The sequence below is a fragment of the Oreochromis niloticus genome, linkage group LG16 (genome assembly GCF_001858045.2).
Source record: "Oreochromis niloticus isolate F11D_XX linkage group LG16, O_niloticus_UMD_NMBU, whole genome shotgun sequence".
NCBI classification, from domain to species: domain Eukaryota; kingdom Metazoa; phylum Chordata; class Actinopteri; order Cichliformes; family Cichlidae; genus Oreochromis; species Oreochromis niloticus.
The window spans coordinates 4349738-4375137 of NC_031987.2; the positions used below are offsets into that span (position 1 = coordinate 4349738).

General features: G+C 40.1%; 1 protein-coding gene across 1 annotated transcript; it reads left to right on the forward strand.

Annotated features, from left to right (window-relative positions):
• The first annotated feature begins 32 nt into the window (after positions 1-32).
• On the forward strand, positions 33-25047 carry LOC100706007 (extended synaptotagmin-3). Its single transcript, XM_025903888.1, has 24 exons — positions 33-927; positions 6753-6791; positions 6883-9622; positions 10301-10342; positions 13268-13402; positions 13539-13615; positions 13711-13780; positions 13865-13954; positions 14044-14099; positions 14191-14311; positions 14513-14689; positions 14989-15071; positions 15642-15690; positions 15842-15931; positions 16069-16131; positions 18099-18170; positions 18341-18427; positions 18703-18852; positions 18991-19346; positions 19495-19593; positions 19915-20046; positions 20171-20276; positions 22277-22326; positions 22634-25047. Exons 3-24 carry the CDS (start codon positions 9275-9277, stop codon positions 22671-22673), a joined length of 2493 nt encoding a protein of 830 aa, XP_025759673.1. The 5' UTR covers positions 33-927; positions 6753-6791; positions 6883-9274; the 3' UTR covers positions 22674-25047.
• Positions 25048-25400: the final 353 nt, after the last annotated feature.

The following is a 25400-nucleotide window of genomic DNA, read 5'->3' on the forward strand; positions in this document are numbered from 1 at the left end:
TGTAGCTCCCTAAGTTAGCTTTTGTATTTTGTGATTTGTAGGCTTTAGATTTTGTTACTGTGCCTCCCTGAATTCCTTGTGTTATGCCTGGTCGCCCTAGTTTCCATGTTTGTGAGTTTCTTGTTTTACTTTGACAGTCCTGCGTTAGTCTGTTCTGATTCACTTTCTCCCTGTCTCATGTGTGTGATTAGTCCCAGCTGTGTTCCCTCCTGTTCCTCATTTCCTCGTTACCCTCTTGTGTATTTTGTCCTCTGTCGTCCCTTATCTGTTGTTGGTTTGTCTGATTTTCTCTGTAAAACCCATCACTACATAGTTTATGCACGTTTCTCAGACAGGCACAAACATTTTCACACTTTTCTCTCTTGTTTATGTCACACAGTGGAAATTTGTGTTTTTATGTTGTTTTGGATCATACTGTGTATTGGTACATAGAGTATTGATTTTATTTACATGGTTTTATTGTGATATTTATATTGTATGTTTTAGTGTTGTTGCACAATATTCTTTCAATCTACTGTGGACTAGGCGGACAATAGTAGGCACCTGTGGAGGTGGGGGTGTTCCCCGAGGCGGCCTATCAGCCACCAAACTGACCTGTTAAAGGGGATGATGAGCGCAGAGACGCACGAAAAGTGAGCAGGAGGAAAAGAAACGCGTGCAAGCCAGCGTACGTTATGGCAGGCGATTTTTGGCACTAATGGCTTGCCAAAGGGGTGTGCCTCTGCCTGCATCCGTGAGTATCGCTTTCCCACTGGAGCAGCTTTGCCAGGGGAGGGTCGCAGCGGCTGTGCCGACAACGTTGAGAAGTGCTGTTGACAACGTTGCTGGCCCGTGTCTGTTTGTTTCAGGGCGGTGCTACGAGGGAGGCCGTGTTCAGGTGTGGAGTGTCGCTGTACTGTGCGGTGACGCGCCGTCAAGAGGAGACAGGTCTGTGACAGGAGAATTAGCCAGTGTTGGGAAGGTTACTTTTAAAATGTATTCCACTACAGAATACTGAATACATGCCCCAAAATGTATTCTGTAACGTATTCCGTTACGTTACTCAATGAGAGTAACGTATTCTGAATACTTTGGAATACTTAATATATTATCATGCTGTTTACAACTACATGAATGTCCTATTGCTGTGATTTATTACTGTTACTGAAGGTACGTAGTACGAAACGTAGTAAAGGGACCTCTGGCTAATACGGTGGGTTCCGTGTCGGGCTGGTAGCCGAAAACTAGCTTTACTTTGTTGTCTGGGTCAACTTTGCTTGCGGGAGACAGAGAGAGGCGTTGAAAGGCTGCTCCAACGGAACTTATTTTTTCCGGAGGAAAACACGAACACAGTGTGCAGTCGAGTCTTAATAGCTTACTTACAAATGGGCTCGTCAGGCACTCTTCTTGGCTGCAGTGGTTATTATTATATTTACATGCTTCCAGCTCCCGTTTTTGCTCCGTGACAGCTCGGACTTTTCCTTTCTCTCCCTCCCTCGCTCACAGACACATAACGTGTATGGCAGTCCATTCTCCCTGCAGCACGGACTACACTGCCCATCAGGCTACATGCTTTAGAGCTATGCCTGTAGCATTCTGCCTTTTAGCTTAGCACAACAACAACAACAACAAAAAAGCGCTCTCTCACCCAGGAAACACGCAGAGAGAGAGCGCGTCACCCTGTAACCATGGCAACCGTAACGCTGCCGCCTGGAACAACAGAACGTAGCTGTCAAACAAACCCAAATAATCCTGACCCGCGATAATATGAAACAGGAAAGTACCGCCGTGTATTCCATTTATTTCAACAAAGTAACTGTATTCTGAATACCACCTTTTTAAACGGTAACTGTAACGGAATACAGTTACTCATATTTTGTATTCTGAATACGTAACGGCGGTACATGTATTCCGTTACTCCCCAACACTGGAATTAGCGTATGGGAAACATTGTAGTATTCGTTTGGGTAGTGTATATTTATTTTTGCTGGCAGGGTTTGAAGCGTATTGAGAACGTTATTTTTATTGTATAGGGGTATTTTAAAATTGTATTTGTAATCCTGTTTTTGTCTTCTTCCATGAAAATAAATGGTGTGTTTAAGGCCGACTAAGGCTACGTTCACACTGCAGGTCTTATTGCTCAATTCCGATTTTTTTTTTTTTGTTTTTTTTTTGTTTTTTTATCAAATCCGATTTTTTTTGTCTGCTTGTTCACACTACAAATAAAATGCGACAGCAAGCACGCTCTAGTGTGAACGCTCAAAGCGGCCCACATGCGCAAAAGATGTCACACACAACGCGCTCTGTTTAGACCCAGAGCAAACAATATTGTGACTGATGGCCCTTAATATAAAGACTTTACGTTTCCCAATTTTTGCTTTAAGTTATTTACATAATAATGTAGATAACCTAATAATTATCCTTATTGCTGTTTTAGAGAGGCGGTGCTTCAAAGGATAGTTGCAGATTTCTGTCAGAATCTGCAGAAATAAAATGCACAAATAAAATGTTCACGTTTCTCCAACGTTGTCTTCCCAACAGTTTCACTGACATCTACACTGGATGGCCAGGAAGCGTTCGCGATGTCTTCTCCGGCGCTGATAATTGGCGTCTGTCTTGTGTCAGTGACGTAAAAGACGGATTTAATGCGACATGACCGTTCAAACAGCAGTCGCTTTCTAAAACATCGGATATGTATCGGATTCAGTACCACATACGAAAGTGACCCAGATCGGATTTGAAAATATCGGATTTGTGCCGTTCACACTGTCATACCATGATCGGATATGGGTCGCATAGGGTCAGAAAACGTGCAAAATTGCACCGAAAAGTGAACTGCATTATAGCGAGGGACCACTGCATTGCCATTTTATTGCTTATTATATTCCTCACACTGATTGCGATTTCCATATGCTTTTATGAGTGATAGAGTATTATTTTTCAAGGCTGACTATACTCTAGGTAAGTGTCGCTAGGGGGCAGTACCACCACATATACAGAGTCTGCTTGCTAATCTAAACAGGCCTTCCTGTTTAGGTGATTTGTTAGTAAATGATCCTGTTTGCTTAAACATAACACCGAAGAGGAAAAGCAGTTGAAGCGTACATGCGCGTGGGTCCTCTTGTTCAAAGGCTTTAGGGCGAGTTAATTGGTTACCTAGTGTAGCCGGATGGGCTACTCGCCTTTCTTTTTTTCTCTCTCTCTCGCTCGCTCGCTCTACCGCCCTCGCTCTCTCCTGCGCTCGCTCTCTTGGCTGCGTAACTGGGTTAATTGGGAACTCACCTGCATATTGATTGCAGGGTGGCGTCAGCCCGTATGAAGTTAAGCCGGTGTTTTCCTGGATCATTCCTCCCGTGCGTTTGGCGCAAAGCAGCAGTAAATGCTGGCACACCGCGACGGATTGATCAGCAAGCGAGTAAATCATATGACGGTGTTGTGCTAAAAAGTGATTGTCTGTCAGAAACTGATTGCCGTCCGCGGGAGCGCGCACAGCTGCTTAAAGCTGCAGCGCCCGGATTACTTGCGTTGCCAGCTACTTCCGTGCAATTGTTATAACGGTGGGGGGGAAACCCCCAAAGACATTTATGCCTTTGTTATTAGGCAAAGGTATGCATTTATGGAACTTTAACGTTTATTATAACCGAATTATGACGCTTGTCAGAAGTTTGCTTTCATTGTGTAGCGCTGTCACGAATGACTACACGCATCACGATGGAATAATTGTGTGTAGCATCTCTACTCTCGTAGTTCATATTTGTTATAAGACTGTCGAATAGTAGTTAAAACAATAAAGACCTATTGTGCCAGTATCACCATGACTCTTTCTTTGTTCAGAATAACGACTGAGAACATGGAATTTTAGCGCTACCAAAAGGTGATTGTGGCCTATAACTTGTTACTGAAACAATATTTCTGCTTCAAACCTGTTGGATATCATCCAAAAGGATCATATGTGACACATCATATCCCAAACAGTCTCTAAAAAATGCGGAATAACCTTTAAAGGAACATTAACATTGATAATATGCCATTTTCAGCCTGCCAAAAAGTGATTGCCGCCTATATCTTGTCACTGAAATACTATTTTTGCTTCAAACTTGCTGCATCTCATTCTGAAGGGTCATATGTGACATATTATATCTCAAATAGTCCCTTAGAACTGCTGAATAACCATTAAGGGAACAATAAAACTGATAATATGTAATTTCCAACCTGCCAAAAAGTGATTGCCGCCTATAACCTGTCACTGAAACAATATTTCTGCTTCAAACTTGTTGGGTATCATCAAGAAGGGTTAAATGTGACACACAGGAGCCCAAACATCCCCTTAGACCTGCTGAATAACTTTTAAAAGAACCGATAATATGTCATTTTCAACCTGTGCATAAAACGTCAAATTTCAAAAATGTTGTAATTCAAAAATAATACAAAAAAAGGATAATGGCCAAATGGAAACAGGTGGGAGGAGATCTGCTTAAACACATTAGGAACACCAAGTAATACAAAAGAGAAAACAAACGGTAATAAAAATGTCATTCCAATACAGCACTTATTAATTGAAACGAAAACCAAAAACGAATAACAATTACATCCAATCAAAGAAGAAACCACCAGTTAAAATAAACTAACAAATAGACCAGAAACAGGGGGTATAGCGGAAGCTCAACACCAGTAAACAATGGAACAACATATATATTAATTCTTTGCATACAGTAACTATGCTAACATGTTAGGAAACACAAAATAATTGAATAATCCTACAAACAAATTGCAATCAAAGCTGAACTTTATTCAGTTATTCCGCATTTCTTAGAGACTGTTTGGGATATGATGTGTCACATATGATCCTTTTGGATGATATCCAACAAGTTTGAAGCAGAAATATTGTTTCAGTGACAAGATATAGGCGGCAATCACTTTTTGGCAGGTCGAAAATGGCATATTATGGGTATTATTGTTCCTTTAAAAGTTATTCAGCAGTTCTTGGAGAGTTTTGGGGATACAATATATCACATGTAACTAGGGATGTGTATCGAAAACCGGTTCTTGTTGAGAACCGGTTCCCACTGTTTCAATTCCTTGGAATCGTTTGCCAATTTTGCAAACGATTCCTTTATCGATTCCAGTCGCCCGAATGATGTCACCACGTTGCGGAGCGTACCTGGCAGGAAACACGGCGCCTAAGCGGCTCAAACGCTCAAAAGTTTGGTTATACTTTACCAGAACGGATGACAACAGGGCAACTTGCAGTACTTGCAAAGTAGATATTTCATTAAGGGAGGAAACACTACGAATATGCAAAAGCATTTGCTCACAAAACACGCGATGAACTTAAATGAATGTCTTTAATTCCGCTCCGGACTCGTGAATCTCAACCCAGCAGCAGCAGCGGTAACGTTTGCACGTCATCTCCCGTTAATGCGGCAGGTAAATAATCAACTAACAGTGCATATTATGTTAGCGCGATCTGCTTTACTACAAAACCTGTCATTGTGCATTTAGGTGACCGTGATGAGACAGACAGAGTCTGGCTGGCGCTCGCTGGCAGTTGTCGCTGCAGTCTACCGGTAGCGTCTCTTTTCAGGCCCGAATGTCACCGAGCAGTGACTAGTTTGTGGTCAAAACCTTGCAGCCATTTGCCACAGCAGATGGTAAGTGAATGTGTTTAATTGTAGGCAGGGACATTACTGGATATTCTTGTGTAATTGCTACAGAATAATTTATGTTATACTTTGTTATTGCTACAGAACAATATTTATTTTATTATTTTACGTTTACAATTTTCCCCGGGGACCCTGTGACACCCCACTGAAGAGCCGTAGGCTGTGGATCTTAAGATCTCACTGTTGGGTTTGTAAGGCCATGTTACTCCTAAATTTCTATCTTGTTGAAAGAGAAGATATAAAACAGTTCTAAGCTAATCGACCTTAGTGTTCTCCTTTTTAAAAACAAGACTCGATAAGAGAATCGATCAAGAATTGAATCGTTAAACAGAATCGAAAATGGAATCGGAATCGTTAAAATCTTATCAATACCCATCCCTACATGTAACCATTCTGGAATATATCCAACAAGTTTGAAGCAGAAATATTGTTTCAGTGACAAGTTATAAGCCACAATCACCTTTTGGTAGCGCTAAAATTCCATGTTCTCAGTCGTTATTCTGAACAAACAAGAAAGAGTCATGGTGATACTGGCACAATAGGTCTTTATTGTTTTAACTACTATTCGACAGTCTTATAACAAATATGAACTACGAGAGTAGAGATGCTAAACACATTAATTATTCCATCGTGATGCGTGTAGTCATTCGTGACAGCGCTACACAATGAAAGCAAACTTCTGACAAGCGTCATAATTCGGTTATAATAAACGTTAAAGTTCCATAAATGCATACCTTTGCCTAATAACAAAGGCATAAATGTCTTTGGGGGGTTTTTTCCCCACGTTATATCAATTGCACGGAAGTGGCTGGCAACACAAGTAATCCGGGCGCTGCAGCTTTAAGCAGCTGTGCACGCTCCCGCGGACGGCAATCAGTTTCTGGCAGACAATCACTTTTTGGCTTGTGATCGAGGCCTGGACAATTATCGCCAGCGCGAGTTGTAGTTGACTCGTGGGGTGCAAGCCTTCCAGTTTGGGGGGGGCGCGCATGTGTGATTTCTTTTATTAAAGCTATTAAAGATTGAAGTTTTAGTTTTTATGATATGTAGCGAGCCTGACGCTCAGTGTCCTTTTATTCTTTTAACGTATTGCTCTGTGTTTTATTTCAGTGAACGGAGAACGTGCCAGTGGCCCTGGGACCTCAGGTGGTGGGTCGTTTTTTTTTTTTTTTTTTACTTTCCTTTGTACAGCACTGGGTGCCGGCTGTAGTGATTTTCTTTTTGTGTGATTTTCTTTTAGGTCCGCGGCTGCTGGTAAGTCCAAGTTCCATGATTGTTTTAATTTAATTTATGGCACTGTCAACAACGACGCTACATTTTGCTTTCTAATATTTTATTTATTTTAACCATAAATAAAACTGTATTGATATTGGAGCCAACCTGCCTCGGTGTGCATCCTTGAATCTGTGCGGCCTCTTTTTATTCCTTTTATCTATTTTTCTTAAATATATATTTCCTGGGGGTGAAATTCCCCTTCTTCTGATACAGCATGCCCCTTCTAAACCATCTTACACGAGGTTTTAATCATCGCTGATGATGAACACTACCTGAACAATGACTCAGCAGGCCGAAACTGAAGTGCCTTTAAAAAAAAAAAAAAAAAAAAAATCACTCAAACAGTATTGTACACAGCTCTTTCATATTATTCATGGTACGGAAGCTTTGATATATAAGTGCTTGAAAAATTAAGGTTTGTATGCAGAGAAGGGGATCTGCTGTCCACTCCCCTCCCTGGACTTAATTGCCAGCTCAAGATGTCTCACCGGAGCCAGGGCAAGTATACAGGACCACCTGCGTTCTAACCACCACCTCTTCAACATCCCGCCCTCTGGAAAAAGGTACAGATCCATCAAGTGCAAAAACAGACTAAGGAACACCTTCTTCCCGTGGGCTGTCAGAACTCTTACTGCAAACTAAGAGTGTGTACAGACTTGTCCAACACATCCACTCTGACACTGCTATTGATCATCCATGTGCAATATCGCAGTCTTTCCATGTTCTGTGCAATATTTTTATTTATTTTTTTTTAAGCTCATGTGCAATATCTTTGGTATGTGCAATATTTTTCGGTCTTGTGTAGTACTTTGGTCTCAGTAGAATTACCATCTCCACCCTAAATCACCATAGCCCCTCCACCCTTATTTATTTATATTTTATAATTGCTCTTGCATACAGACCCACAATGTTTTTTTCATTGTTTCTTACGCATACACCATGTGTATAGTTTCACTCACATATATGTATAGATATATATTGCTTTTTATTTTATTTTTTTTCCCTCATTGTATATCGTTTTCTCTCCTTACTTTTGCAGCTTTGTGGTCCAGCTATCCAATTTCACTGTGCAAGAAACTGCACAATGACAAAGCTCTAAGTTTCTAAGTATCATTTCTGACTGAAAGATATTTACTGCAGTTTATTAATTTGTATGCAGTATCATATATAACCTCTAGAGGGAGGCATTGAAACTGAATCATACAGCTTTTCATTCTGGAGTTGTAAATCTGCCTTTGTGTTTGTGATGTTGACTGGCTCTTGCTCTGGGAGGTTGCTGCTCTTATAGGCCCATGAGCCACTTGTTGCTGTTGTGTCAGGCATCTTTCTCCCAGATGAAGAACTTGGCCTCTGCTTCTCTGCTGTATCTCTTCAGCCTTGGGGCCAGATCTGTGAGCCTTTGTTTGGCAGTTTCTAGTCTCCGTTACAGATATCTCTTTGTACCTTTTTCATAACACCCTGCTGTATTTTAGTTAACCAACTATAAAATCCTTCCTGGTTTAACACTGATGAAGCGCTAATGAATTAATACAGGCTAGGTATTGAGTGAAATATTAGGTTAATCAGAACACTGGCTTCCCCGAGTTCAGCTTCCAGCCTTCTTCTCTATTAGGGCCTTCCTCTAGATGCTTTTTGATTTTATATACAAGTCTGGGATTGCTGTGGCAGTGCTGTATATGAGCTCAGTGGTTTCAGTAATACTGGTAGACAGGTGTTCACATTTTTGAGCATATCCTCTGATGGTTCTCCGTAAGTGAGCTGGGGGAGTTGGGTGACATTTGACTTGAGGGTTTTTTTTTAATATAGTGCAAAAGTCTTGAAATAGTGTTCAGCTACTCGATTTAATAATGTAATAAAAGTTGAAATAAGACTGATTTACAGCTCTTATTCACTGAGCTTTACTCAAGTGAGACTCTGATTTTCGCTCTGCCTCCATCTGCAGGACAGACTCCATCAGAGCAGATACTACTTTGCATGTGATTCTCCTGAATTGCACAACAGGGTACACACCATGTCGAAATGTAAACTTTTATTAAATTAAAATGCATCTATAAAAGTCACACATGATGTTGTTGTTCAAAATTATGTTTACAGTGCAATTCTTTTTTTTTTTCTTTTCTTTTTTTTTTTTAAGCTGAACACATTCTCCACATTCCCCTCCCCAAGTACGCTTACCTGCACTTAAGAAGTTTCAACACGGAAGTTTTAGGATTACGATGGTGGCTGAGTGAGTGCAGTAGACTGGTTTGTCTACTCTACTCCAAAGTAAGACACAGGAAAACTCATTTGTTCAGGCATTGATCCAAAATAGGTTTGCTGAACATTTGGCAACGGGTCCTCACTGGGAGTACGACCCGATGGCATCCACCGGACAGTTGCTTCCAAGCAACCCAGCACAAGGAGCAAGGTCCAGGGAGAGTCCATTGATCAGCGTGAAAATGTTCAGCTCCTCAGCTATCACTCAAATATTAATTGATTTCCTGATTTACTGCGGAAGAGCCATGCTCATCTTCTACCCGGTGTACCTGACAGGTTATCTGGGCCTCAGTATCAGCTGGGTACTGCTGTGCATGTTTGTGCTCACTTACTGGAAGAAAAATCGCCAGTGGAAGGACGCCCGAATTGGATCAGCCATTGAGTTAGCGGACAGTGAAATACAAGTGGTCAACACCGAGCTGAAAAGTGCTTTACAAATGGCGTCCTGGGTATGTAATGAATAAATATGTGTACAAAATGAGACAGTTGATGAGTATCTTTATTGGGGCGATCTGTGTATCCTGCTTTTCTTTAGAGCATTTCAACAACCTGGTACCAAATGTATTTAACTGACTTGTGGGATAAAAAGAGAGGAGAGGTGATAGAAAATAAGATAAGCTGCTTCTTATGTCACAGGACTTCAAAATGTACAGGAGATGTGCTATTAGATTAGATTTTACTGATGGCTCCAGTTTGTGTCTTGTTTGTGTGTACGTGACTAAGAAAGACAGAGAAGATGCTTCTGCTGATAATGACAGACTTCATGGATTTAAATCTAAATTACAAGTTTGACTTCATGTACGATTCCATTTAAATACAGAAGTCTTAATAAATGTACGTTGAGTTGTAAGTTTTTGTAAGACTTAAAATAAATTATACCATGCTTATCCTCCGTATCCATTTTATTAAAAAATACCCTAAATGTTGTTGAATGAGAAATATCAGGGTAATTTCTTTGAGTTTCATTTTATTTTAAAGTTTATGATCTGTTATTAAGATTTAATGACACCAATACATCTTCAACATCATTCTGCATACTCACTGTGTTGTACAGACAGTATTAATTGAAAATCTGATTCCAGACCCACTTGTATCTTTAACTTTGTTTTGTTTTTTTTCCCCAAAAGGTGCAATACACTGATGTAGAGAATGTTCAATGGCTTAACAAGGTACAGTATTAAAGTTATTTTGCCTAACATACCTCATGTGAGGTATGTAAGTCCCAGCAAAATATTTGTTTCAGTGATCTATGATTTTTGTTTTATTTTAATCAAGACATTGGAGAAAAGTGTAGTAGCAAACGGCAGTTTGAACAGAGGATCAGCTCGTGTCATTAGCCGGCTAAACAACACGCTCCTAATCATGATTTTTATTGAGTAAAAGGCTTTACCAGTGATATTTGAGTAGGTAAGTATAATAGGTATATTTCCCGCTCGCCCCTGCAGGCGGTCTATCCTTCAAGCACGTGTCCTCTACCAGAGACCTCGGAGCTTGAGGATCCTGCACAGTATCTTAGCTGTTCCTAGGACTCTTCTGGACAGAGATCTCCGATGTTATTCCCAGGATTTGCTGGAGCCACTCACCTAGCTTGGGGATCACAGCACCTAGTGCTCCGATTACCTTCACCCTCCACATCTTCTCGAGCTCTTCTCTGAGCCCTTGGTATTTCTCGAGCTTCTCGTGTTCCTTCTTCCTGATGTTGCTGTCATTCGGAACCGTTACATCGATCACTACGGCCGCCTTCTTCTGTTTGTCTACCACCACTATGTCCGGTTGGTTAGCCACCACCATTTTGTCTGTTTGTTTCTGGAAGTCCCACAAGATCTTAGCTCGGTCATCCTCCACCACCTTAGGAGGCGTCTCCCATTTTGACCTCGGGGCTTCCAGGCCATATTCGACACAGATATTTCTGTACACTATGCCGGCCACTTGATTATAGCGTTCCATGTGTGCCCTCCCTGCTAGCATCTTGCACCCTGCTGTTATGTGCTGGATTGTTTTAGGTGCATCTTTACACAGCCTGCACCTGGGGTCTTGCCTGGTGTGATAGACCCCAGCCTCTATGGATCTTGTACTCAGAGCTTGTTCTTGTGCTGCCATGATTATTGGCTCTGTGCTGTCTTTCAGTCCAGCTTTGTCCAGCCACTGGTAGGATTTCTGGATATCAGCCACCTCCTCTATTTGCCGGTGGTACATACCATACACGGGCCTGTCCTTCCATGATGGTTCCTCATCTTCCTCCTCTTTCTTGGGTTTCTGCTGCCTGAGGTATTCACTGAGCACGCTTGATGTCTTCGTGGATGTTCCTTGTCTCATCTTGGACCGTGGTGCTGACACTCACGCATGCTAGACTTGGGGTGAAACCCACCATGCATGGTCAGGAGCTTCCTTGTCTTTATGTCAGTGGCTTCTATCTGCTCCTTTGGCCAACTTATTATCCCAGCAGGATACCTGATCAGGGGCAGGGCATAAGTGTTCTTACCGTTCAGCTGACTCCTCAGGAATTGCCTGACCCTCTGCAGGTACTTGATGGTTGCAGCTTTCCTAGTGGCCTCTTCATGGCTCCTATTTGCCTGTGGGATCCCCAAGTACTTCTAACTGTCCTCAATGTATGCAATGTTTCCTTCTGGTAGTTCGATCCCCTCAGTTCTGACTACTTTCCCTCTCTTTGTTGTTGTTCTTGTTATCATCCTACTACATTTCTCCAGTCCGAACGACATTCCGATTTCATTGCTGTATATCCTGGTGGTATGGATCAGTGAATCGATGTCTCGTTCACTCTTGGCATACAGCTTGATGTCATCCATGTACAGGAGGTGGCTGACAACTGGCCCACTTCTCATCAGGTTCCCCTGGTTCCTCAACACCTGACGCGGACCTTGTTGATCTGGGTGACGTCCGAGCTGGCATCCCTTCATATTTATCTGTCTTGCTCATGTCTGCGGTAGGCTCGCTTAGCAGCTCTACCAAGTGACTTCTACTCTGAAGAGAATTAACACTAATAAAGCCACAGTCCTGACACACCTGCAGCTGAGACTTGTGAGGATGGTGTTCGTGGACTTCAGTTCACCATTTAATACAATTATCCCAGACAAGCTGATAGTGAAGCTCCACAACCTGGGACTTTCAACACCAATGTGCCTATGGATCAGGGACTTTTTCACCAACCGGTCTCAGGTGGTGAGAATAGTGAACAGAATATCCACATCCACAGCTATCCACTACTCAAACACGGTTCTGAATTTTGCAGACAACGCTACCTTAGTGGGCTTAATAACAAACAATGATGAGAACCTCTGCAGAGAGGAGATCCAGCACCTGTTCCAGTGGTGTTTACTGAACAATCTGGTGCTTAACATCAGCAAGAGGCCATAGTAGACTACAGGAGGTCCAGGAGAACAGAGCACCCATCTCTCCTCATCAAAGGGAGGTGCTGGAGGGTGTGGATAACATCAAATTCCTAGGCCTCCACATCACCTTGGATCTGACTTGGTCACTGAACACCACCTTTCTGGTTAGGAAGGCCCAACAAAGACTCTTCTTCCTCAGGAAACTGAAGAGGACTCTCCGCCCAGTTGCTCAAGAACTTTTACAGAGCCATGATCAAGAGCATCCTCTGCCACAGCATGACTGGGGCAGCTTTTTCAGAGAGAGAATCTTGAATCTGGAGGAATGGGCTCTAGGCCCTCATGGAGTCCAAACTAGATAAGCTGACAATCAAATTGATTCATTTCAACGCCCTTATATCAAATATGTGATAATACTGACATGGCTGATAAAATCCACACCGACAGATAAATATGTTGGTAGGTTAGACTAATATATACGTGTCATTTTCAGGGCTCAGTCTCCTATAACAAGTTGTGTTTTTGGTTTTTGATGAACACACAAGTAGCTACCCCTTTTTGTCTTTACTAAAGACAAAATATTAAAATAAGTTGTCATTTTAAAAAGTTAAATAAGCCATTTGATACATTAAACCTTTTTGTTTTCACCTCATATAAGAGAGCAAGTAAAATTCTATGTACTATGTGATCTCATAGGTGCTGAATCAAGTTGCGCTAAAGTGGTGTGGGGTTTTTTTATGTGTTCAGGTGTTGGAGCAGGCGTGGCCATTCATTGGGATGTACATGGAGAAGCTACTTAGAGAAAAGATCCAGCCATCCATCAGGGCCTCCAATCCTGCGCTCAAAGCATTCACATTTACCAAGATCCATTTTGGATACAAAGTGTGTGGTTTTGATTTATGCACCATTTTTATTTGTTCTGCTTCAATATTCAGTGACATTCATCAGTGGAAGTGCGTCACAGGCAATATATTGTGGCCAAGTGATTTTTTTTTTTAAATTATTTTGTTATTTTCAGCCTCTCAAGATCACTGGAATACGAGCATACACACATGAAGTGGAACATAGAGAAGTGATTCTAGACATGAATATAAGGTTGGTCAAACACATTTTTTCACCTTGGTTTACAAAGTAGTGTGATGTTTTCTCTTGTCATCATTTATGTCTGACCAGCTCAGTTTACTCTCCAGTTATGATGGTGATGTGGACATCAGCACTGATGTAAGCCTGGCAATCACAACTCGTGTGAAAGGACTTAAAGTGAGCATCTCATTTTTCTGTGTTCTCTCCATTGTCTATATCACATGCTTACTGTTCATGTAAAACTCGCTCTGAATCTTCCAGCTCCAGGGGATGCTGAGGGTCATTTTAGAGCCTCTTATTGGTCAAGCACCGCTGGTGGGAGGAGTCACTTTTTTCTTCATTCGCCGCCCTGTAAGTGGCCAGAGACTTTCTCAGAGTCTTATTATGACTAGTGGAGCCTTGTAGTTAGTAATGTTTAAAACTATAAAAATTTCTTTCAGACTCTGCACATAAACTGGACTGGTATGCCAAACCTTTTGAGCATCCCTTCTTTAAGGTCTCAAATAATATTTGAAATGAATGATTTTATTACTCGGTGTTTACTTGTTTGGTTGCTGTCCTCTCTCATCACATCTTTCACCTTACAGTTCACTGTCTGAGGAGACGACCTTGGATGCTATAGCTTCCATCATGGTGTTGCCCAACCGCATGTGCATTCCCCTCATAGACAAGGTCAAAGTGGACCAGATGAGGTTCCCACTTCCTCGTGTATGTTAAATATTTTTGCAGTTATTTTCATCTAATAACTTGCAGCTACAGTAAGCAGCATTGCACATTAAAAAACAGAATCCTATCAAAATAAAAAGTATTAAAATGTTTAATGTTGTTTTGACTATTGCTAGTTTTTTGCTCTTTCAGTTTACCTGACACTGTGCTGTTAACGTGAGTACTTGTGCTTTTTCTTCTCAGGGGGTGGTGAGGGTCCACTTGTTGGAGGCCAGAGATCTGGTAGCTAAGAACACACACGTGATGAATTTAATGAAAGCGAAATCAGACCGATATGCCACACTGAGAATGGGCAGCACGCTTTTCAAAAGCAAGACCGTCAAAGAGAATTTGCTCCCAAAATGGAATGAAGTGTATGAGGTACACAAACACACTGCACTTATGCACACTTTGATTCAGTAATGGATTACTGTTTGATTCTGCCACTCTTTTTTTTTCCTTAACAAAAAAATGTGTCACTTAATTCTCATGGACAAACTTGAAAACACAATTTTGTGGAGTTTGTTTGCATTTTTGCTCAGTATCTTATATCCAGTTTTCTTAATGTAACCTGCTAAGACCTTTCCCATAATGTGTTTTGGAAATCCCATTCAGTAAAATTTAATCAAAATACTTGAAAGACAATTATTAAAACATTGTTGTTGTTTTTGTGTGTGCAGTTTATTGTCCATGAGGCCCCGGGGCAGGAGCTAGAATTGGAGCTGTATGATGAGGGCGCAGACAAAGATGATTGTCTTGGAAGGTAAATCGAAGATTAAATGGATTTTGGCCAAATTCTTTAGGCAGCATCTGCCAATCAGTCATCAGTAGATTTCTCGTTGTAGTGCCTCCTGTAGTCACTGATGTCAACAGATCCAACTTAAAGACAGTTTTATCACTCAATATTCAACATTTTTGATTTTTGTCCATAATATGTCATTTACTTGTATTTGTATAGCACTTTTCTAGTTTTACTGGCCACACATGACTAATCAAAGCTTTCGCGTTTCTGGGTCGTTTGACCCAGCATTTTCTGTTACTGGTGTTTTTTGTATTATTCTGTATTATGGTTTAGGTTCTGATTCCTTAGTTGTGCTGATTATTATTCTTATTGTAATCCTCGTGTTAGGGTAGGTTTAGTTCAGTCTGTGCCTGCCGTGTTTCCTGTGTTAATTTGAAAGTCCGTGTCTCATGTCAGTGTGTGTAGTTTTGCTTTCTTTTTAAATGTAGTGATATGATTATTGTTTTGGTATGCATTTCTGAGCTACGAAACTGATTAAAATAATGATCTGTCTGAGTTCTGATGTTATTGTACATTTCTTGTCTAATTTAGATATAACCTTGATTTTGGAGAAGTGAAGAGGGAGAAACAAATGGATCAGGTGAGCTTTTTTAACAGTAGTAAACAACTAATATCAGTATTTCTGTGCTAGAGGACATTGCAGGATTTATGTAGTGTTCGAGCTTTTGTTATAATTTCCTCTAGTTCTAGATTTGTATTTCATCCTTTTGAACATCCCTTTACTCATGCAGTGGTTTCCTGTGGACGGGGCACTGCATGGTGAAGTTCATCTTAAGCTCCAGTGGTTTTCCCTTCAGAGTGACACCAGCCTGCTGAAGGAGGTACAGCAGCTTAGTGTTTCTTTGATGTCACTAACATCAAGATTTTATTATTCAACTTTTAACTGCCTCTGTAGGTAGCTCAGCGTCCAGCTGCTATGTAACTCACGTTCATTCTCTCTCCCAACTCTTTCTTCCAGTCCACGGACAACTTTGCCTGTGCTGTGCTTGCAGTGTACCTGAACAGTGCCACAGATCTACCAGTAAGTGTCTTCTAATAGAGAGTATTAGAAGATACTGACGTAAGTCAGTGATGCAAATGTGCTCAGCTGTATTTTTGGACTGCTCTACAAAAAGATGGCCATGAGTCTCGAGAAAAGTAGTTTCACTTTATTATCTTCTAATTTTATAAGAATATTTGGCACCAATGTACAGCATTAGCGCGCTTTATATTTAACTGAGTGTTGCACCACTGAAAAACGGGGTAAAAGACAGTAAAAGTGTGTTTATTTTAAATTAAAATTTGACATGGGTATATAAAAAAATTCAAGCTTTGTTTTACTCATTAAAAATAACAGAGAGTGATATATTTTATTTCTCGGCAGCAAGCACACAAAAATGTAACTTTATGTGTGATTGCACATATTGTTTTTAAAACCAGCCCACTGGTCATAATGGAGATATTTTTTCATCTGATATCAGAAGACTGATAAAATTGGCATCAGTTCTGGGAATGCATTTTATAATTTAATTTCTGCTGCACTAAAAAAAGAAAAACAAATCACAACTTTGCATTCGAGTTTGGGGCTCTCAACGAAGGGCAGTCGTTATCTTTCATTGGTACTTAGCTTTTCTTTCATTTTTGTGTCCTAGAGTTGATAATGCTTTTGAATGTTGATGTCTCAGTTTGATCAGGAGCTTTCTGTTATCACTCCAAGTGCTCTTGTGTCTGTGAAAGCTGGCCTTTCCCGTTTGTCTGGCACATGCCTCTCATTTTACGTAGCTGTGTTACTGACAGCTGGTCTTCCTCCTGAGCAATGTTCAGGTTACGTTTCCTAGCATAAAGAAAAATGCAGAAAGTGAACATAGTCGTGAACTTTTGAGGAAATTAGAACTAATTAATCCTTTTTAAATCAGACACACACTGACACATTACCAAGGTTTCTATATTCACAGATCTTTTTATAGTTACATGCTATTATGTGTGAATCCAATCATCTTGTTATTTAGGCACTGGCATGTTTTCACAGAGACCTGCTAAACATTTCTCAGTTCTGTTGCCTTCAGAAGCATTGCCTCTGAATGCCCTCTGCTGGCCATAGTGTGACAATGCAATGACACAGTGAAAAGTGTGTGGGAGTATTTTTGCAACGGGCTGTCATTATATCAGATTTCCGTGATTATTGTGGCATTCCCCACAACAATGTTATTCTTATTTTTGTAGATATTTATTTATTTATTTATTTATTTTATTTGATATCCAAATAGCACCAATAACACAAAAATGCCCTTAGAGTATGATTGCAAGGCAGTGGAGAGAAGCTCTTCAACCAGAATTGTACAGAAGTTCATAAAACAAACAACTGCACAATTATTTATTACATTATGATATGTGTATTATAAACAGAGAGAAGGTTCAGGTTTGAATCCCCCATCTGGCCAGGGTTTTTCTTTGCAGACTTTGCATGATTCTCCTCATGTCTGCGTGGGTTCTGTCTGGCTTCCTCCCACAGTCCAAAGTCATGCAGGTACTGGGGTTAGGTTAAATGGTGATTCTAAAACAGCCATAGGTGTCAAAGTGAGTGTGAACGGTCGTGTGTCTCTGTGTGTTAGCCCTGCGATAGACTGGCGACCTGTCCAGGGTGTACCCCAGCTCTTGCCCTGTGCCAGGTGGGATAGGCTCCAGCCCCTCCCCCTTGAACTGGATAAGTGGGAGAAGATAGATGGATGGTTGGATTCAAGGATAAACTGATTTGTTGGTCAATGATAAAAGCTCACTACAACACATTTTGTCTATACCTGAAGAACTCCTAGCCTAATTGTGGAAAAATGTCCCACAATTAATGAAATGAAATAATGGTATGGATGTACACTTACCCGGCTGGCACAGGTTTATATGTGCAAGGGTTTTTTTTCCGGTTTAAATGTTGACAGTGGCTCACAGAAACACAGACTCAGCTAACAGTAGTTGTAAACTAGAACAGATGTTCCCACTTTGCTTTTATTTCAGCTCACAAAGAGAACCACCTGTCCCAACTCCTTTGTGGAAATGTCCATTGACGACGATGTTAAGAAAAGCAAGGTAGATATTGTTAATACGCGATTTCCACCTTTAAGTGTTTATGTCCTTTTTTGGATTATTTTTCTACTGTAAAAATTGAAAACACTGGTCAGTTCATCTGCTTCAGAGATTGCAGTTACATCCACACATCACAGTGACCGTCTCGCCTAACTAATGTTCTCTTTCCACAGGTTGCCTATGCATCTAAAGATCCAGTTTGGGAAGAGGGCTTCACCTTCTTTGTGCATAATGTCAGTGCACAGGAGCTCATTGTTCAGGTTTGTCATTTACTCCGTACTGTTTGTAAAATAATGCATTTAAAACCTTTAATTTAATAACCTAATTAAAAAAGTTATAGCACGTTCTCACCTTTTTTCCAGTTTTTAATCAGATATGCTCTTCATACAGTTTTTGTTCTGTGTCTGTAAATCAATCATTTAAACCTTGATTTTTCCAGTGTGTTGCCAATGTTGCAACACCATGTTCCATCTGATCTCTTCATAAGTTTAATCTAATCTGTGTTTTTTATATTTTCTTTGTTCATGTGGTTCAGGTGAAAGAGCCTGAGAAGAAGAATCTACTCGGTGTTCTCAACTTGCCCCTCAGTCACCTACTCAGAACCTCCAACCTGACTCTAGACCAGCGCTTCATGCTGGAGCGCTCTGGAGCAAACAGCCAGATCAAACTGAGGGTCACTCTGAGGGTGGGCATGCAAGGCTAAAGATCTCTTAGGTTTCCCTGTTTTATGTATCATTGTTGTTGTTTTTGTCCCCCCCCATTGTGTTATTCACTAGCACTGCCAATACAATTCCTCATCAGCGCTGATGTAAATCTCACACAGATTCTTACTTTGGAAGAGCCTCCATCCCAGACTATCTTCAGTCCTCCTCCACAAGTCAAACAACAACAGGCCAGAAAATCAGGGTACAGCTCAGTCTCCAATCCCTCCAGTGCTCCACCCTCCTCTTACACAGCTTCCTCTAACAATATCCCTGCTGCCTCTACTCTGAACCTGGAGGGAGCGTCACCAAGCGAAGGTTATTTGGCTCAAGGCTGTGGCTCCTCCCAGGCGCCTGAAAACAGGAAGCAATCATCTTCATCAATAAACTTGCGTCGGTTTGACTCCCACAGCCTGCTGCTAGAGAACGTCATCGATTCATCGAGATTCGACCTGTCAGATGGAGCCTCCTATCCAGAGTGAGACTTTGTTCTCTGTGTGTCCATTTCTGTCCTCTAACGCTGACTTTTAATATTTTTACAGATATAATAAACTAAGATGCTGCATTTTCAAAAGAACTGAAAGAAAGAAAAAGTGACATTCATATATTCATTTTTACCTCTAAAGGGCCATTAGGAATCATCTGGGTTCATTTGGAGAGATTGCGCTGTCTGTACGATATGCAACCATGAGAAACAAACTCATGGTCTTTGTTAACAATTGCAGGTATGTCACAGCGATCAAGCAGCACCAGTTATGATTTGCATTTTTAGTGTGATGACATTAAACTCCTTTTCTAATAAGCACCATATGATGAAATAATATATATACACATAGGTCCAGGATATTGAAAATATGTCATATAATATGTTCGCAGTAGCTGGTATAAGTCATAAACAGGCTTAATTTAAGAATATTAAGATATTCATTATTTTTTGTTTTAAATTATCTGAACTCAACAAATCCGATGAGAAAAAGGCAACAATTAGAGATTGTAAATTACACATAATAATATACAGTTTTCTTTTAAAATCCTTTGTTATGCAGGAATTTATTCCCCTGCAGTGAGAACGGCACAGACTCTTACGTCCGCCTGAATCTCCTTCCCGACCAAAGCTTGAAGCATCGTAAGAGGACCGGTGTCAAGAAGAGGACGATCAATCCCGTTTTCAAAGAAAAGTAAGCGTAATAAACTCATTCTACATATTCTGTTTGTTTTTTAAAAAACGAAGAGCTGAGAGTTTTAAAGTTTGTGCACAGTCTTACTTTCTTTTCCTTTTCTGCCAATCATCTTTTGTCACAGGTTTCAGTTCGATGTGACACTCGGGGAAGCACAAACTAGGAAGTTGTATGTGTCTGTGAAAAGTAACAAGATGTTGGTCTCCAGAGAGAGAAAGGACATTGGCTCGGTATGTTATGCTACGTCAGGGTAAATGGCATTGATACCTTAAAAATAATAAAACTATACACTGAGGAATATTCCTATTTGTAAATAAACATTTTTATAGTAATTACAGTGATATTTGCTTCTGTTAAAAATAATCTTAATTTTTTTTTTTAAAATATTAAGAAATAATCAGTATTGGTGTCATTAAAATTGTAACAAATATAATTAGTATCTAGTATAAACAACTCATTTTTTCTGATACGGGCTTTAAAAAGCAGTTTAATCTATTTGTGATCTCTCTATCTATGCATACATACAGTGGGATGCAAAAGTTTGGGCAACTTTGTTAATAGTCATTATTTTCCTGTATAAATCGTTGGTTGTTACAATAAAAAATGTCAGTTAAATATATCATATAGGAGACACACACAGTGATATTTGAGAAGTGAAATGAAGTTTATTGGATTTACAGAAAGTGTGCAATAATTGTTTAAACAAAATCAGGCAGGTGCATAAATTTGGGCACCACAAAAAAAGAAATGAAATCAATATTTAGTACATCCGCCTTTTGCAGAAATTACAGCCTCTAAATGCTTCCTGTAGCTTCCAATGAGAGTCTGGATTGTGGTTGAAGGTATTTTGGACCATTCCTCTTTACAAAACATCTCTAGTTCATTCAGGTTTGATGGCTTCCAAGCATGGACAGCTCTCTTTAACTCACACCACAGATTTTCAATAATATTCAGGTCTGGGACTGAGATGGCCATTCCAGAACGTTGTACTTGTTCCTCTGCATGAATGCCTTAGTGGATTTTGAGCAGTGTTTCGGGTCGTTGTCTTGTTGAAAGATCCAGCCCCGGCGCAGCTTCAGCTTTGTCACTGATTCCTGGACGTTGGTCTCCAGAATCTGCTGATACTGAGTGGAATCCATGTGTCCCTCAACTTTGACAAGATTCCCAGTCCCTGCACTGGCCACACAGCCCCACAGCATGATGGAACCACCACCATATTTACTGTAGGTAGCAGGTGTTTTTCTTGGAATGCTGTGTTCTTTTTCCTCCATGCATAACGCCCTTTGTTATGCCCAAATAACTCAATTTTAGTTTCATCAGTCCACAGCACCTTATTCCAGAATGAAGCTGGCTTGTCCAAATGTGCTTTAGCAAACCTCAAACGGCTCTGTTTGTGCTGTGGGCGGAGAAAAAGCTTTCTCTGCATCACTCTCGCATACAGCATCTCCTTGTGTAAAGTGCGCCGAATGGTAGAACGATGCACAGCGACTCCATCTGCTGCAAGATGATGTTGTAGGTCTTTGGTGCTGGTCTGTGAGTTGACTCTGACTGTTCTCACCTTTCGTCGCTTCTGTCTATCCGAGATTTTTCTTGGTTTGAGACTTCGAGCCTTAACTTGAACTGAGCCCGTGGTCTTCCATTTTCTCAATATGTTCCTAACTGTGGAAACAGACGGCTTAAATCTCTGAGACAGCTTTCTGTATCCTTCCCCTAAACCATGATGGTGAACTATCTTTGTCTTCAGGTCATTTGAGAGTTGATTTGAGACCCCCATGTTGCTACTCTTCAGAGAAAATTAAAAGAGGAGGGAAACTTACAATTGACCCCCTTAAATACTCTTTCTCATTATTGGATTCACCTGTGTATGTAGGTCAGGGGTCACTGAGCTTACCAAGCCAATTTGAGTTCCAATAATTAGTTCTAAAGGTTTTGGAATCAATAAAATGACAACAGTGCCCAAATTTATGCACCTGCCTGATTTTGTTTAAACAAATATTGCACACTTTCTGTAAATCCAATAAACTTCATTTCACTTCTCAAATATCACTGTGTGTGTCTCCTATATGATATATTTAACTGACATGTTTTATTGTAACAACCAACGATTTATACAGGAAAATAATGACTATTAACAAGGTTGCCCAAACTTTTGCATCCCACTGTATGTGGGTTGTTACATTTAATGCAGCTTATTTAGGATAAGTAAAAGACATTTTGTTATTTTCCACAGGTAATAATAGATCTCTCACAGATGGATCTGGTCAAAGGCGTCACAGCATGGTAAGATCAAGCTGTGCAGCAGGTTTTTTACCTGTGTGACACTGAATAAATTCTGTTGATTTACTCTGAATGGAACACTAAGTTGAGTGTCTGAGTGTCAGTATGAAGCATCTTATAAGGGGCAAGAGATTTCATTGTTTCGGGGTTTTCGCTAAAATAACCACTTTCAGCACCAAATGCAAACTGGTGCTGGTTTCTTTGTTTCTTTGTTGATTGCAAGTCATGGACTCTAATGTAAAACAATGTGTGGCTGATTATTTGTTTTTAGATATAGTCACGTGAATATTTCACACTTGTTTCTCTGAAGGTATGAGCTCACTCTGCTTGGGCTGAAGAAATCCATCTAGCAAGTGGAACTGAGAAAAACTTTGCAACTTAAAAATCACCTCATCAGCCACTGCAGGGAAAACTGCAGACATGATGCTTGAAGAGTTTCATACTCCTTTATGGAAGTTAGTTTTTCTGCTACTTTTGGAAAAAAAAAATCTTTGATGATGTGTAAATAAGGAACACTCTGATCACAGGCACAAAATTCATCTTCCAGTCCAGTAACACTGGAGGTCTTACTTGAAACTGACACACTTAAACATAAGATTAAAACAAGTTTGTGTCACTTTTTGTATGCAAGAAAAGACAATTTGTCAGAACTATAACTGATGACATATACAAGCAAAAATCAGCTTGTTTTTGAATGCTAAATAATATTTTTACAGTTTCCATCAAACTGCAGTAAGTTTAGGACTTGACCATTAATGCTGATGGTTGATCAGACAGTACCACTAAGTTAGTGTCATGTGCTCTTTGTTCAACATGTATCTGGTCCCACTATCCTCGCAAAAATGCACTTTGGACATAGCTTATGCTAAGTATTAACAACGTGTTTGTATTACGATCTGGAGTTCAATTGATGACTGTTATTTCAGAGATGAATGTTTGATCCTCTTCTTTATTTTAAAGATCCCCTCCACTATTATAATGAAGCAGTGAAAGGGACTGGATCTTTTTATTTCAGCAATCTCAATCTAATTGTGACAAGAATAATCCTAGGATGACTATAATGTATTTCTCAATCATTTTGTAAATAAGGTGACAGGGTTACTGTAAGATCCAAGTTCTCCTTATGTTCCTCAGCATGTGACGGCCCTTAGTGAGCTGAGTCCTTTACGTCATTCTTTCCAGTTATGCTTAATGGCTCAGTTACAGTAATGGGCTAGATGAAACCCTCTTCATACTTATTAGAGATTTTACCTCTTTCCTGTTTGGGACTTTTACAAGTATTAGTTCTTCGTTTCTGACTACTGTTAACAACTCGTTGAAGTAAGGTTGTGGCATTCCCTGTTTTAAGCATCCCGAGCCAGTTTTGTTACTTTAAAAAATCTAATCTTGATGCCAGTTCTGTTGGGAATTGTTTCAAAAATGCCATTTACTCTATCAGGAGATTATTAGAAAAAGTTGTGGGGAGTCAATTCAGATCCCTTTTATGCAAGAAACAGATTTCTGACCTGTTCCAGTTTGATTTTCCAAAGCAGCACTTCCCTGAGATTGAGGGACTATAATGAGCTTCTAATGGTATTTGATTCAGGAAATTGTTCTGTACTCATTTTACTTGATCTCAATACAGCCCTTCATACCGTTGACTATGGTATGTTACTTAATAGGCTTGAGATTTCGGCTGGTATCTCTGGCTCAGTGTTAGACTTGTTTTCCTCTGATTTTTCAGACAGGACTTTCTCTGTTTAAGTAAGCAACTCTAACATTGCTTCTCTAACCTGTGAGGTTCCACAAGGTTCCTGGGTCTCTTACTATTTTCTACTATATTGCCTAAATCCTTCCTTTAGCTGCCATCATTCAACCTTTCCATTTCTTATTTATTTATGCTGACATTCAGCTGTTTGTGTCTTTTAAGCCTTACCAGCTCGAGAGGCTATCCACCCTAGTTCAATGTCTATCCCAACAATTGATTTGTTTTGAATTTCAACAAGACTGAGGCCATGATTGTAGCTCCTCCTGAACTACACTGAAAAATCAGTCAAGTAATTGCTTCCTTTTGCTCGTCCAACATTCATAATTTTGGTATAGTATTTGTTTCCGCTTTAGGCTTTAACTTTTATATAAAATCTATTTGACATTTCTGTTTCTTTCATTTAGGTCTATAGTCTCCTCAGCTGAACTGGAGAAAGTGATTCATGCATAACATAATGTCCTTTTTACCGGCTTAGTTAAATCATCTCTTTTTCACGTCCAAGCTTTACAAAACGGTGCAGTCAGACTGCTGATGTGTTTTACTTTGGGAGCTCACGTCACCCTTATGTCATACTTTCCATTGGCTCTCAGTAGATTTTACAATTCATTGTGAAATTCACATTCTTGCACAGAGATCACTAAGTGAACAAGGTCTATTTATCTAAGCTTGTTTTTACTCCTTCAATCACAGACTCTGAATTTATTAACTGTTCCTTGTTAGCGACTGAAGACCAGGAGAGGGGTAGACGGCTGAGGACAGCTGATTTTTATTGTTATTTATGTTAACTGATTTATTGTCACTTTTATTTTATTCTTTTTGAACTTGCCTTTGTATTATTGTTAACAGTGTTTTGTTTTAATCTTCTGATTTATTTTTATTGTGATTCTTCCTCATTTTAATTTATTTGAATGTACAGAACTTTGTGACTATATGTCTGTAAAACAGGTGTATTAATAAACATTATTTAATCAGTCAAAGCTCAGTTCCTTACTACTGAAGAAAGGCAATGAAATGTTAACGAGATGCTGTACAGCTGGCTGGATGAAAACCCTCTCTCCCAGACATTCCCATAACGGCATCCAGACCAGCTGTCTTTCCATTCTCCATCCTCTTCACAGCTGCCCTCACTTCCTCCTTACCAATCCTCTGCACTTCCTAATTCACTAACTGTACTCCATCTGTCCTCCCCTCTCTCTCCTTTTCTTCCTTAAAGTTCCTTTCATCTTATCAACACACTCTCTTCGCATATTAGTACATTACCATCTCTGCCCTTACACCATAACCTGCTGCACATCCTTTCCAGCTCAATCTTGATGTCTAGCTTAAGTGA

Excerpts from the sequence above, each read along its gene's own strand:
- LOC100706007 (XM_025903888.1), top strand. The coding sequence starts at position 9,275 with ATGGCATCCACCGGACAGTTGCTTCCAAGCAACCCAGCACAAGGAGCA. Across the intron at positions 9,623-10,300 it reads CTTTACAAATGGCGTCCTGG|GTGCAATACACTGATGTAGA; the intron begins GTATGTAATGAA and ends TTTCCCCAAAAG. Across the intron at positions 15,932-16,068 it reads ACACCAGCCTGCTGAAGGAG|TCCACGGACAACTTTGCCTG; the intron begins GTACAGCAGCTT and ends TCTTTCTTCCAG.